At 43.4% G+C, this 13,192-nt stretch overlaps 1 protein-coding gene across 1 annotated transcript in view; it reads right to left on the bottom strand.

The window, feature by feature from the left end:
• Positions 1-4,861: 4,861 nt before the first annotated feature.
• Positions 4,862-13,192, bottom strand: part of LOC120415617 (transcriptional activator cubitus interruptus) — a 71,231-nt gene continuing 62,900 nt past the window's right edge. The window contains exons 3-7 of the mRNA XM_039577216.2: positions 8,936-9,408; positions 8,270-8,875; positions 8,044-8,208; positions 7,571-7,981; positions 4,862-7,504 (exon numbers count right to left, since the gene is read on the bottom strand). Coding sequence (XP_039433150.1) covers positions 5,360-7,504; positions 7,571-7,981; positions 8,044-8,208; positions 8,270-8,875; positions 8,936-9,408 — 3,800 coding nt within the window. The 3' untranslated portion in view covers positions 4,862-5,359. The remainder of the gene's footprint in view (positions 7,505-7,570; positions 7,982-8,043; positions 8,209-8,269; positions 8,876-8,935; positions 9,409-13,192) is intronic.

Below are 13,192 nucleotides of genomic sequence, written 5' to 3'. Positions count from 1 at the left end.
TAATCTCTTAAAATTATTACGCAATTTCTTTTAATTTCATTGCTCTAAACTTATCAGCACCAACTCGGATCTTTTTGCTCTCTTCAACAAAATTGTAGGAAGTTTTATTTCCTACCAGAAACTCACAATTAGACACATTTGGACGAGAACCTCTTCACCAGCCAGTGAAAACTGGAAGGGATGTTTGTCATAAAATACTCTTTTTTCATGATGATTTCAAAGACACCTGTTTAGCTAGGATTCGGTAAACATAGAGAAAACCAAACCCATTTTTTTAATTCGGCGGATATTGAAGCTCAGAAAACAGAAAACTAAATTGCGTGCAACTTGTTACATACTTGAAGGCGTTATTTAAAATTTAAATATCACTCTGTGGCTGGGAAAATTCGTGTATTTTCGAAAAAAAATACGATACAGTCCAGACTTGATTATCCAAAGGACTTTTCACAATTTTACTTCGGTTAATCGAATCAAGATTTTTTTTTTTTTCGTTGTTTTATTTTTGATTGTTGAGCGTATGTATGACCCCCAAAACTACTCCAAGGTGATTTAGAGTGTTTGAATCTAAGATGGCAGCCAAAATGGTGATGATGAAATATTGAAAAGAATGCATTTTTTTTAAATAATTTTATATAAGATAATTTAATAATTTAATTTTAATAGACAATCAACCATTCAAATTTGTCTAAAATAGGCTCGCAGAACTCGAATTTAAAGTTAGAAAATAAAATAATACAAATAAACATATTTTTTATTCGTGATTCGATTATCCGAAGTCCCGTAAAAACCTTCGGGAAGTAAAACTTCGGATAAGGCCGATGCACATATTTAAAAAAGTTTTTGTCCCTCGGCCCTGGCCCTGGTCAAAGGGGGGGGGGCAAAAAATAAAAAAAAATATAAAAATTTAAATAACAAGCCATAGTCTTCACATTTAAATGAAAAAAAAGTGTTTTAAAATGCATTTTACACTAGTTCAGTTGTTTTGCAATCATTAGTTTTCAAAAAATCTAAGATCTGACAAAAACAAAAATTGTATCGAAAAAAAAAAATTAGCATGGAAAATTTTCAAACAATCTTACGATTTTTTAATAAACCCAAACATGCTAAAATAGTAGTTTTTGCAACAAGTTGCATAAAGCGGATTTTTTCAGCACGAGTCGTACATTTATCCAACGAGGTTTACCGAGTTGGATAAAAACGACGAGTGATGAAAAAATCAAGTTTTGCAACGAGTTCCATACAACATTTTTTGCAATTTCGAAAAACACCCATTGAGTGAAATTTTAAGTCGAATTTTCATGTATTTTGTCAATAAATCGTTTAAATCAAAAAAATGTTGAAAAGTGTTACTTTTCGAAACAAGTGTTGAAAAGTTCAACTTTTCAGCACCCATTTCATTGCTGAAAAGTAGAACTTTTCAGCATTTATTTTGAAAAGTGTTGCTATTCGATTCTGTTATTTTTGGTACAGAAAAGTAGGCTATTTCGTCGTTCAAGAATGACAGGAAAAGTAAGTACAGTGAGTCAAATATTTGTCCGTACCCCCCCGTACGGGAAATGTTTGTGATATAAAAGTACATAAAATTCGACTAAAGTGCCATGTTTTATACAACAATCGACGCGGCAGAATGTCCTCTTTAAGACACTGTCATTGGATTTGCAAAAAACTTTTTCTTGAAAAATACAAAAATTGTTTACTGAAAAAAGTCAAAAAAAGAGGTCAAATAATTGTCCGTACCCCTAGTAAAAGTACAAAATCTGATCGATTTAAGTGAATTCATTTATGAAATGTTGTTTCAGTGTCAAATACTAGTACCTTTAGCCAGTTTGTGACAACTTTGAACTTCTGATAAGTTTGTTTAGTTAATTTATATTAAAAATTGGATTAAATTTAGTTTTTTAAAGTAAAACTTGTCAAAACATTAGTTTATAAACAACTATTTTTATAAAATTGCTATTTTGTGTTGTAAGAGTCTCTATTGAACAAGTTTCAACAATATTTGTTCAAAATATACATTGATTTCATCTTTTTTATTGACATTTTTCGACCAAAAATACTGTTTCGGAACAATACCGTTAAACAATCCGGATTGTCCCGGAACCGGTTCAACCCCTCGGAGGGAAATTTTGTGGTGATCAGATAGAGGACAAAAAAACCCACCTCTTGCAATTTGAAGCATCCAATTTCGTCCACTACAGCCCGATTACGATTCCCTAGTCTGAAATTTGAAATTTTCAAATTCCCCAAGCAAAACATTCTGACCCAGAACGGTACAGAAATTCTCAGCACGGAAAGTGAAAATTTCAAATTTCAGACTAGGGACTCGTAATCGGGCTGTAGTGGACGAAATTGGATGCTTCAAATTGCAAGAGGTGGGTTTTTTTGTCCTCTATCTGATCACCACAAAATTTCCCTCCGAGGGGTTGAACCGGTTCCGGGACAATCCGGATTGTTTAACGGTATTGTTCCGAAACAGTATTTTTGGTCGAAAAATGTCAATAAAAAAGATGAAAACAATGTATATTTTGAACAAATATTGTTGAAACTTGTTCAATAGAGACTCTTACAACACAAAATAGCAATTTTATAAAAATAGTTGTTTATAAACTAATGTTTTGATAAGTTTTACTTTAAAAAACTAAATTTAATCCAATTTTTAATATAAATTAACTAAACAAACTTATCAGAAGTTCAAAGTTGTCACAAACTGGCTAAAGGTACTAGTATTTGACACTGAAACAACATTTCATAAATGAATTCACTTAAATCGATCAGATTTTGTACTTTTACTAGGGGGTACGGACAATTATTTGACCTCTTTTTTTAACTTTTTTCAGTAAACAATTTTTGTATTTTTCAAGAAAAAGTTTTTTGCAAATCCAATGACAATGTCTTAAAGAGGACATTTTGCCGCGTCGATTGATGTATAAAACATGGCACTTTAGTCGAATTTTATGTACTTTTATATCACAAACATTTCCCGTACGGGGGGGTACGGACAAATATTTGACTCACTGTAGTTTCACGACGGAATTGCAAAAATGATTTTAAACGCAGAAGAATGTATTTTAATTTGATTTCAGCTGGTTGCACATGAATTTTCATTGAAATTTTGAAGTCTATTGTAAAAATATTTTTTTGCCCCCTGATTTTTCGGGCCAATTTTGAACTTTTAAAAATATTTGTACCAGCCTAATCGAGTCTGGAATGTATTTTGTGAAAATTTTAGTATTTTCCAAAAAAAAAACTTTGATAAGGTGAAAAAGAATACACAATTTTGCTTCGTTTGATACCCATATTGCAATTTTGAAAATTTGAGTATTTTCGAAAAAATACAGTATTTTGCTTGGTATGTTGTGAAAATTAAAGTTTTTAACAAACAAAAACCTCAAATGAAGCAAAAAAACATACAAAATTCCGCTTCGTTTGATTCATATTCATATTACAAATTAAAAAAAAAAGTATTTAAAATAAAATCTGTTGTTTTGTGAAAAATTTAAATATTATTTTCAAAAAAACGGATAAAGTGCAAATGCATGCAAAATTTCGCTTCATTTGATATCTAATTTGAAAATTTTGAAAATTTGAGTTTAACTCATACAGTCCAGACTCGATTATCCGAAATTTCGATTATCCGAAGGTTTGGACTTCGAATAATCAAATCATGACCAAAATAAAAAAAAAACATGTTTTTATTTTCTTACTTTCATCATCAAATTCGAGTTCTACTACTCCAATTTAGTCAAATTTGAATATTGTATTGCCTTTAGAATTGAAAAAAATGCATTTTTTCAATATGTTACCATCGTCATTTTGGATTTAAAAATTCTAAATATTGCGCGTATTCCCGAAAAAGACACGCGTCAAACCAGCCTCGAAACGACGCGCCGCACTTTCGGCAAATGCGCGCCGTCAAATCCCATACTGCGCGTTTTGTTTTTGTTTATATTCCTCTTCAAATCGCTTGCCATTGTTGCCAGGTATGTTTTTGTATTGCACTAAAAGTGCAGAAATCGCTGGCAACACTGTTTATGGCACATTCAGAAATGCCGCGCGGCGTGTATCTTTGAAAGAAACGGAAAATAATTTTAGAGTAGTTTATGGGTGATACTTAAGCCCGACAATAAAAAATCAGAGATGGTACAGATTTCAAAAAGAAGTGTCCACGTGGTTTATGGATGGTAGTTTTTTTAATTATGAAATTTGAATTTGAAATTCCTTTCTAAGAATGTTTTTTTCTAAACATTTTAATTTTCAATAGGAACTAATGGGACCCCAAGACGAATTGAATGAGCCCAAAACGGTTTGAATCGGTTCAGCTAGTACTGAGATAATCGAGTGCATATTTTTGGTGTACAGAACAACATCCCTACACACTTACACAGACATTTGCTCAGAATTCGATTCTGAGTCGATATGTATACGTGAAGGTGGGTCTATGAGGTCAAATTAAGAAGTTCATTTTTCGATAACCATTAACGTTATCGCTAGACGATAATATTATCTACGATAATTTTATCGAATGACAACCTTGCTGAATACGTTCGAATCAGCGGAGATTCGGAGTAGCGTAATTGTTGAGTATAGGGAAAGTTTGGATAGAATTAGTAAAAAACTTTTACGTTTATTTCGATTTAACCTTTATTATATTCGTCGATCTGTCTTAAATCTCATTAAAGCCTACTAATTGGGGTCGTTTATATACAATCTAGTAGCACAAAAAACGTACGAGAACAAAATTGCTTTACAGTTGGCTTAAAATGTATTTTAATCATTTATTTCCGCTTACACACTACAAGTCGAGACTCTCTGTGTTTTCTAAATTATCGCGTTTATTTTGTTTATTTAAAGTCACTTACCGAAGTGCGTATAATGTAGAGAAGAAAAAAAATATAGTCTAAACATATTTCGTACAGTCTGAAAATAAAACTTAGCAGGAAAAAAAATGGAAGAAATCTGTCGTCTTTACTTTTTACAATTATTTATCTTAACGCGCTAGGAAATGCTATGCGATTTAATTCTAGTAAATGTCTACACCAAATCGATGTAAATTGTTCAACTTAGAAGCTAGTAAATTTTTCTACACACTCTTTACATGCACACACTGAATGAAATCGTAACGTTCGCTGCATTCACAATCACTGAGGAAATTATTTCTTATTTAAAGTAAAACACTGCGTTCATCCACCAACTAGGGTGGTCGCTAAAAATCTCTATCACTACGTTTCGTTGTTAACAACCCTTGCAGAAATATAACACGCAAACAAAAATAATAAATCCCAATCAATGAGACCTTAGACCTCAGGCAGAGGGTTTTTGGAAGAACTGAGTTTACAAAACAAAACAAAGAAACAGGAAACTACTGGATCATCTGCAGGTAGCGATCCTCCTCAAAGTACGAGCTGAGTGAGGTGCTCATGTCGTTGATGACCAGGTTGGACGTGGCCGGCGGGACGGTGGCCGCGGCAGCTGGGTTGGTACCGGTGGCAGCGGCGGCTGCTCCGGGAGCCCTCGGATGGGTGCTACTGCTGACCATGTCCGCAGCCGACTCGACCCAGTTCTGGCAGTTTTGGACGTACTCGAGGGTGCGCTGGTACGTGTCCGAGCCCATCGTGGACTGGGTGGTGGTGGTGCCGTTGGCGGTCGCTGGCGCTACCGGGGCGGGAGCGATTGGGGCGACAACGGGTTCTCCGAACCCGGTGGGAGTTGAGGGCAGTGGCGGAGTTTGTAGACTGCTTTCCATGGGTTTTGGGGGTGGTTGTGGTTGGGGTTGGCGAGGGCTGGCAGCGGCGGCCAGATTGGCCACGACCGGGGACATTTGCGACTGGCTGATGTCTCCGCACTGGATTTCGACGTCCACGGGATTTGCGGACGGTGCAGTTGAGTTGAAGTTGACGCTGAAGGGATTTTTGTACTGTTGGGGGTTGCTTGGGCCGGCTGCGGCGCTGCCCGAGGGTTGGTTGATGTGGAGCGAACCCTGCATCAGCATGGCCAGGCAGCAGTGGTGAGCGCTCTGGTCCGTTCGGTGGAAGTAGCCGATCAGGTTGGAGCAGGCGATCTGTCGCAGGGCTGGAGGTTGCTGCGGGAAGGTGGCGGCACCGTTGGAGAAGTTTTGTCGGTTGACAAAGTTCTGCTGGACCTGGCACTGTACGGGAGTGGGTTGTTGGGATGGCTGGTAGCTTGACGGTGTCAACGGAGCAACGCTGGATCCCTCTGGCATCATGGGAGACATGACCTGGTGTTGTGGGGTTTGCGGGGACATTACGTTGCTCATCAGGCTGCAGTCGTCGTTGCTGTACTGGGACTGGGGACTCATCAGAACGTTGTTCAGGTTGGACTGGGGTTGGGTGAAGGACGCGGGTTGCTGCTGAGACGCGGGTCCTGGTGGAGACTTCTCCGAGTTGGGCGTCGACATACCCTGAGGAACAGTCGGAGCCTGAGCGTCCTGACCTCCGGCGACCTGGTTAAGGTACTGCAGCATCTCATCCGGAATGACCAGCTTGTTCTCGACCATCTCACCTTCCTCGACTTCGTCCAACACGACTTCCTGGTTGGGGTGGAACTTGCTGGCTGGCGGCGAGGGAACTTTCTGGGTCGCTGCGGCCGCAGCTGCACCCGACGTAACCGTACTGGTCTTGAGAACAGCCGAGTTTGACCGCACTGGTCCTGACCCGTAAGCACCAAAGTGTGATCCGGTTCCGTGCTGGTGGTGATTTCCGGTGACCGGTTCCGACAACCTTCGATCAACCTGGCCAAGCATCTGCTGCTGTTGCTGGTAGTAACTTCCACCGCTCATGTTGTTCGGGATCGAGTGCCGGGAAGCTCCCGCACCGGGGTGTTGCTGGAGACTCATGGAACTCTGGTTGAACCGCTGCAAATGCGTTGAGATCAGATGCGAGGATGGTGGCGGCGGCAAACTCTGGCCTCCGTTCGTTGCTGTAGACATGGAACTGGACCGCCGCGAGCTTCCCGGTGAGATCGGATCGTAGAACGACGAGTTGTAGTAGCTGCTTGGGCGCATCGTCGAGATCGAGCTCTGCTGCGACGCTTGGCTACTCCGCCGGCTGATGTCGGCCGAGCGCATGCTGTAATACGAACTGCTCGTGGTGCTGTTGTTGCTATCCCGCCGTAGCTGGGCCGGGTTCAGGTACGCGTTCGTCATCATCGTGTTGGTGTTGCACGACGGCGGCGGTGGAGGTCGCAACCCACCCAAATCCGTCGTCTGGCAGTTGTTCTTGGCGAGGGGCGATGGCTGCGGTGGCGGAGTCGTGCCCGGTTCCATCTTGAGATCGGTAATTCGCCGGTTCAGCTCGACGAGCCCAAAGTGGCGCTGGCTGTTGATCTCCAGGATGTTGGACAGCGGATTACTCATCAGAGAACCCTTGTAGTTGATGCGGTTCTTGAACCGATTCCGAGGAATTCCGGTAGTACGAGCACCAGCTGTCACTGCGGTCGGACCACCGAGGTCAACCATTTCCCGCAGGACGTATGGCAGATCGGCGACCTGAAATTGAAGAAACCAATTGGTTAGACAAGCTGTATCCATCAGCAGATCAACGCTCAAACTCACCTCCAAATCCTCGTCCGCGTACGGCCACGCCGGATCGTCAATGGCCCCGAGACTGCCCAGCTGCATGCTGCCACCGTCGTAATCGTCCACCAGCCCAGCAGTGAGCGCCGAGATCGACATCGGACTGCTGATCGGCGGTTGACCCGGCGAGTGCGCGTCCGACTCCGACTTGATGCTCGGACTGCTCATGCTCGTCGTCTTGCCGCTCTGCATGTCCTCCGACCGGGGGCTTCCGTCGAACATGTGGTTCGAGCCCTCGCCGTCGTCTCCCTCGCCGTGGTGGTGCCCGTTGCCCTTGTGCTTCTTGTTCGCGTAAAAGTCCGCTCCGTGCACCGTCTTGACGTGCTTGCGCAGCGAACTCGGATCGGTGTAGCGCTTGGTACAGCCGGGGGCTTTGCAGACGTAGGGTTTCTGAAAGAATTTGCTTTTCGGTTAGCGTTTGGTCGGTGAGGCGGTTGAAACAAGAAACTTACCTCATTGCTGTGGGTGCGGTTCTGGTGTTTGGCCCGGTCGGACGCGTTGCTGAACGCCTTGCTACACCCCGGGTACTCGCAGGTGTACGGCTTTTCGCCGGTGTGCGATCGCAGATGGGTTTTGAGGTTCTCCAGCCGGGAGTACGCCTTGCAGCAACCTTCAAACTGAAAAAGGGGTCGAGGTTAGAAATTGTTTGTTTAAATTGGGTTACAAGGTCATCCTTACCGTGCACTTGTGCGGCTTTTCGCCGGTGTGCCGTCGCATGTGTACCACCAGCATGTACTGCGCTTTGAACGGTTTCTCGTCCCGGGAGCATTCCTCCCAGCGGCACACGAAGGACTTTTTGTTGGCGTGGATGTGGTCGTTGTTGATGTGCTTGACCAGCTCGTCCTGGGTGTTGAACTCGAGCGAGCAGTCCCGCCAGTGGCAGTTGGTTTCGATAAAGTCGCCCGGTTCGTCTTTCGGGTCTGTAGAGTCGACGACCTTCGATCCACAGCCACCGCCGAGTCCGTTGCTCTCCATGGTGTGCATTGGGCTGAGGTTGAGCCCGTGGTGCGTTCCGTTGTGGTAGGTTGTGGAGGAAGCTGCCGTCGTTGAGGTTCCCGTGCCGTTGGTCATGCCGTTTTGCGTTGACGTTGGGCTTAGCTGATGGTTTGAGGTGACCATAGCCGGAGGACTTCCCTTGTGCATTGGGACGTGCTGGGTTGGTTCACGCTTGACGCGGGACTTCTTCTGCTGAGCATTGCTGGCACTGTCCGCCTCTTGTCGCGTCACCTGGTTGGACGAGGAGGTCGGTTGTTCCTGCTTCTTGCTAGAGAGATCGGTGATTTGCTGGAAATAGGGAGTTCGACGTTAGTGCTGATTGGGAGTTCCACTGAAGAAGCTTCTTACCTGCAACTTGGTCAAAGAATGTCCCGGATGCAGCGGATGGTGCAACGAGAACATGCTGGCCGTTGGCGGGTGATGTCCGGGTAGACCCGGCAGGAAGCCACTACTCCGCAGCAAGTGCTGCAGATGTGGAGGCATGGCCGCGTGAACTCCTAGCGCCGGTCCCAGCGCACTAGCCGACAGATGCCCGTACGAGCCGCTGGTACTGCTGCTACGGGACGCGTTCACCAGCGAGGCCAACGAGTTCGGCGAGTACCGAATCATGGAGCTGATGTCGAACGAGTCCGAGTATGGCGACGAGGAGAGGGCCCGCTTGCGGCTCACGCTGGCCCGTATGCTTCCGGGCCGGGGACTGTTGAGCCGGCTCGCGGCATCGATGCTGAAGTGAAAGTCGGCACTGGCCAGCGAGCTGGCGGCCGGGTGCAGGTCAGCGATCGCATTGCGCGCGTTCAGATACTCCGAGGTGAGACCGAGTCCTGGAAGGGGTAAAGGGTCAGTTGTGTTTTGTCGATGAGGCTTAGACATTTGAAACGTTTTGGAGTTTGGTCGTTGAGGTAACACGCCACAAATGTCAAACTGGCCAGCCCTACCGCGTCAACTTTGTCGCAAAGATGATTTGTTTAAAATTGATTAAACTTGAACCCAAATGCGTAATAAATCGACACAAATATGTTCTACTGCTTTGAAGAAATTTCAAAACACGTACGCCAAGAGATGGCGCCAATGGGTCGTTACGATCGAGTCGCGATGACAGTCCCATACTTGATTAGAGCGGGTCGCGGTCAGGTGAGCTTCTTCGTTCAAGTGGGGAAGCTCGCAGATAATGATCTTGCCAAAAGTGACAAAAATATTAATAATGGTGTGTTTTTACTGCTCCAAGGTTCCAAGGAGGAGGTGCTGTCTTGGGCCTCTTGACGAAAGGTTGGAACGAGCGGTGCCGCCGTGAGCTGTCACGTTCAAATCGCAGTCATGTAAGACCTTGATTAATACACACTCCAAGGCACACATCTTTCTGCACAAGCTATGCTGCTGCAGTCCGCACTATCGGACCACGTATAAACACATAAACTTAATTTACGAGTTTATGACTGCGTTTATAATGCGATTTGGTCAATCTCGCGAAACGTTCAAGCCGCCGCGTGACTCACTCTCTTTGCGCGTGAATTAATTGGCCAGCAGACGAAGGGGCGGGGAAGGGGACGGTGACTCGAGCAAAGTGCCAATAAAAATTGGTGTCTTCCGCGCAAGCCGCGAACAAATGAGTGACATCTATATTTCATGTCACGGTGGGCCTCCTCCTGCCTTTTTGGACAACGCAGGGGGGGGGACCCGGATTTAGAACCGCGACGGAGTTATAAATAATCTAAGCCGAGTGCGCATTAAGCTGGACAGGCGCGAAAAGTTGCCTAAATTGAAGTGAAAATGAAGCCATTTGCTGACGGGGAGAAGGGGAGCCGTGACATCAATCTTGGCCGCACTGTCACCTGAAGTTCTTCGCGGAATCGTTGATTAGACGTGATCGCATTAGAAATTGTTGAGCGTGCCTCAGCGACCAAACGGTGCCGATTTGACAGATCGCTTTAACTTTATGATTCAAATCAACAAACACAAATCTGTCAATAACTAGTTAACCTCAGCTCTTTAACATGCTTTATTGGTTTGCGAGCCATACATCATAGTTGAGCTTCCTTCCCGGAGCATCTTCCTCCTCCGGGGAATCCAACTTGCCCAACTCGTCCCAGCTCGCACATATTTCTCTCCATTCAACTATATATTTTTTGTTTTATGTCCAACGGAAGTTGTCTTCATCATCATCTGTTTTCCTACGCGTTCTGAATGGACGCTCCCAACTTCTTCTTCTGTACAAGTTGACTTGCCACAACTTGCCTTATTTATAGAGTCTAATGTGGCCCATTTGCTTGCCATACACGCACCCAACCGTCAGCGCACTGCCAATAGACGGGAGGTTCGTTTTTGGAATAGGAAGGGGAAATCCATCGGAACGGAATCCGCCCAGTAGTCCGAGCGATCGGTGCACACGTGCGTGATTTATTGTTTGTTTACGAGCACATACCAAGCGCTTGCGAACGCACAAATGTCAAGTCAGGTTGAATTGTCAAAACAACCGTTTGCTTGATTAGGTGCGAGCCACACCGTCTTCTTTCGCAAGAATGATCGACGGGTTCGATTTTGGGATAATTAGGCAGTTTTCATTCAAGTCACTTATTGCGCGTATTGAGAAATAATCAGTTTTGGTGATTATCTTGAGGGGGTTTCAAATATAGGAGCGCAAAGAGTTTTTCAATTAATCGCAGCAATCGTTTTGATTTTCGCTTTATATCGTTGTCAGTTCAGCTCAACTGTTTATGCTATTTTTTCGTTTAGATTTTTTTTCAAATATGGTGAGCGTTTTTAATGGAAATAAAAAATATTTTATATAAAAATATAACTTTTTCCTTTTATTGCAGGGATCATTCTTGATATGAAATTGTATTTCCATCTAGAGGCTTCATCACAATAGCGTTCTTTTTATTATGAAACGCAGTTAGACTTTGTTACTTTTTTGTTTGCCAAAAACGGATTCCGAATGTGACCACCGGGGAATATGGGAACCGGCCAGGAGCCGAATTTATACACTAAAGAATTCAAAATCAACAAGTTTTATACGTCGCATAGCCAGTTAACCGACGAGTTAACGCTGTTTCTTAGATAAGGTTCTGGATGTGACCACCGAAGACCGTGGAACCGGTTCCGATGCTCAATCTCATGGATTTATTTTTGCTATTCTAGGATAGTTTTGCATGAGATTTCATGTTAAAAGATATAAAAATGAAGTCAAAATTCTTGACAAATCTGGACCATTTGGTGGACCGTCTCCCGGCCACCGGTCTGTGTGGTGATTTTTCATCAGATTCTGCTTTTGATAGTTTTTGATGGTTTACGTGGAACCAGAGAGACGCACACTTTGGTAGAATGTTTCGGTAAATTTTTGGTCATTTTCTCACATTTACCCATCGTCTTGCGCCATTTAGCGTCATCAAAATCTAGGCCGACATCTCTCAGGCCGCTGACCTTAACCGTCAGGAAGTGTCCCTTCTAAGCATGCCCGGATTAGCGTATGAGTGGGCACCAAGTTTTGCAACGATGGGGAAACCTGCCCGACGGAGCCAACAATGCCCGCTGTGCGTCCATCCGACCCGGTACCCGGTTCCATAAAGCCGTCCGAAAGGTCTCAGAACCGTAGATTCCGCCACCGGAAACCAGACAACCGCAGCCAAAACCAACCAGCAACCGTCAGCCAGTAGAAAAAGTCCCTACGAACATCTCAGATTGACAGTCAACAATTATTTTAAAAATTTGTCTAAGCCTACTTTCCTGCCATCTCTAGGTTTTCCAGGGCTTTCCCATTGCGACGATATCTTTCTGCGGCGATTAATTGAAGCGCAGGATTCTAATTTTTCTCGAAATTATTAATACAGGGAAAAATTTAAGTGTTTTTAAATGGGTTTCGCTTGATTGTTTTTCGAACTTTTTTGAGAATCTAGTCGGTGGCGGCGGTCTGCGAGCGAGGTCGATGAGGCAGCCGTCGTAAAAAGTCGATAAAATCTGAGGGAGTGGAGTTGGGGCCTTCATTCCGCGGATTGTTTCAGAAAAGATAAATTTTGTGTGCGCAATATTCCAAATTAGCTTGCGTTTACTAATATTTGTTTTCTTCTGTTTTCAGGGTTTTGCATTTCAATGGTAAGTAATAAAATTCTTTTTTAAATTGTATTGTAAGACGTTCAAGGTTGTCTCCCATCTCTTTAAAATTCACACATGCCTTCAATAATCATAAAGTTTGGAAAATCCTAAGCGAGGTTTGTTCAATTGAATTCAAAAATATGGACTCATGGACAAACCCATGATTTATGGACAGCAACCTGAGTTGTATTTTTTGGCTACTGTCCTGTCACTGATTTAAATGCACGACCATTTCGATGCCAACATTTCAAAAAGCATCATGTACACACCATCCTTTTTGAGAAAAACGCATTTGAATGTTGAGCATCCATTTTCAATTCTCATTTTAATATAAAAGCAAAATAAGATGTTCTAATTGTAACAAACGATGAAAAACGTTGCTTTTATTGATACTTGATCAGCCAAATTCAATAAAACATTACTTCCGTAATTTTATTTGAGAAAAACAAACATAACTTCTTTTGAAATCACCAACGTCGATATCACCCTGCTGTCACTGAGGGGGGCGCTTTGTTATGA

This window comes from Culex pipiens, chromosome 1 (genome assembly GCF_016801865.2).
Source record: "Culex pipiens pallens isolate TS chromosome 1, TS_CPP_V2, whole genome shotgun sequence".
In the NCBI taxonomy this organism is placed as follows: domain Eukaryota; kingdom Metazoa; phylum Arthropoda; class Insecta; order Diptera; family Culicidae; genus Culex; species Culex pipiens.
The sequence above is the reverse complement of the archived record's forward strand: the minus strand, read 5'-3'. Positions and strand labels throughout refer to the sequence as shown.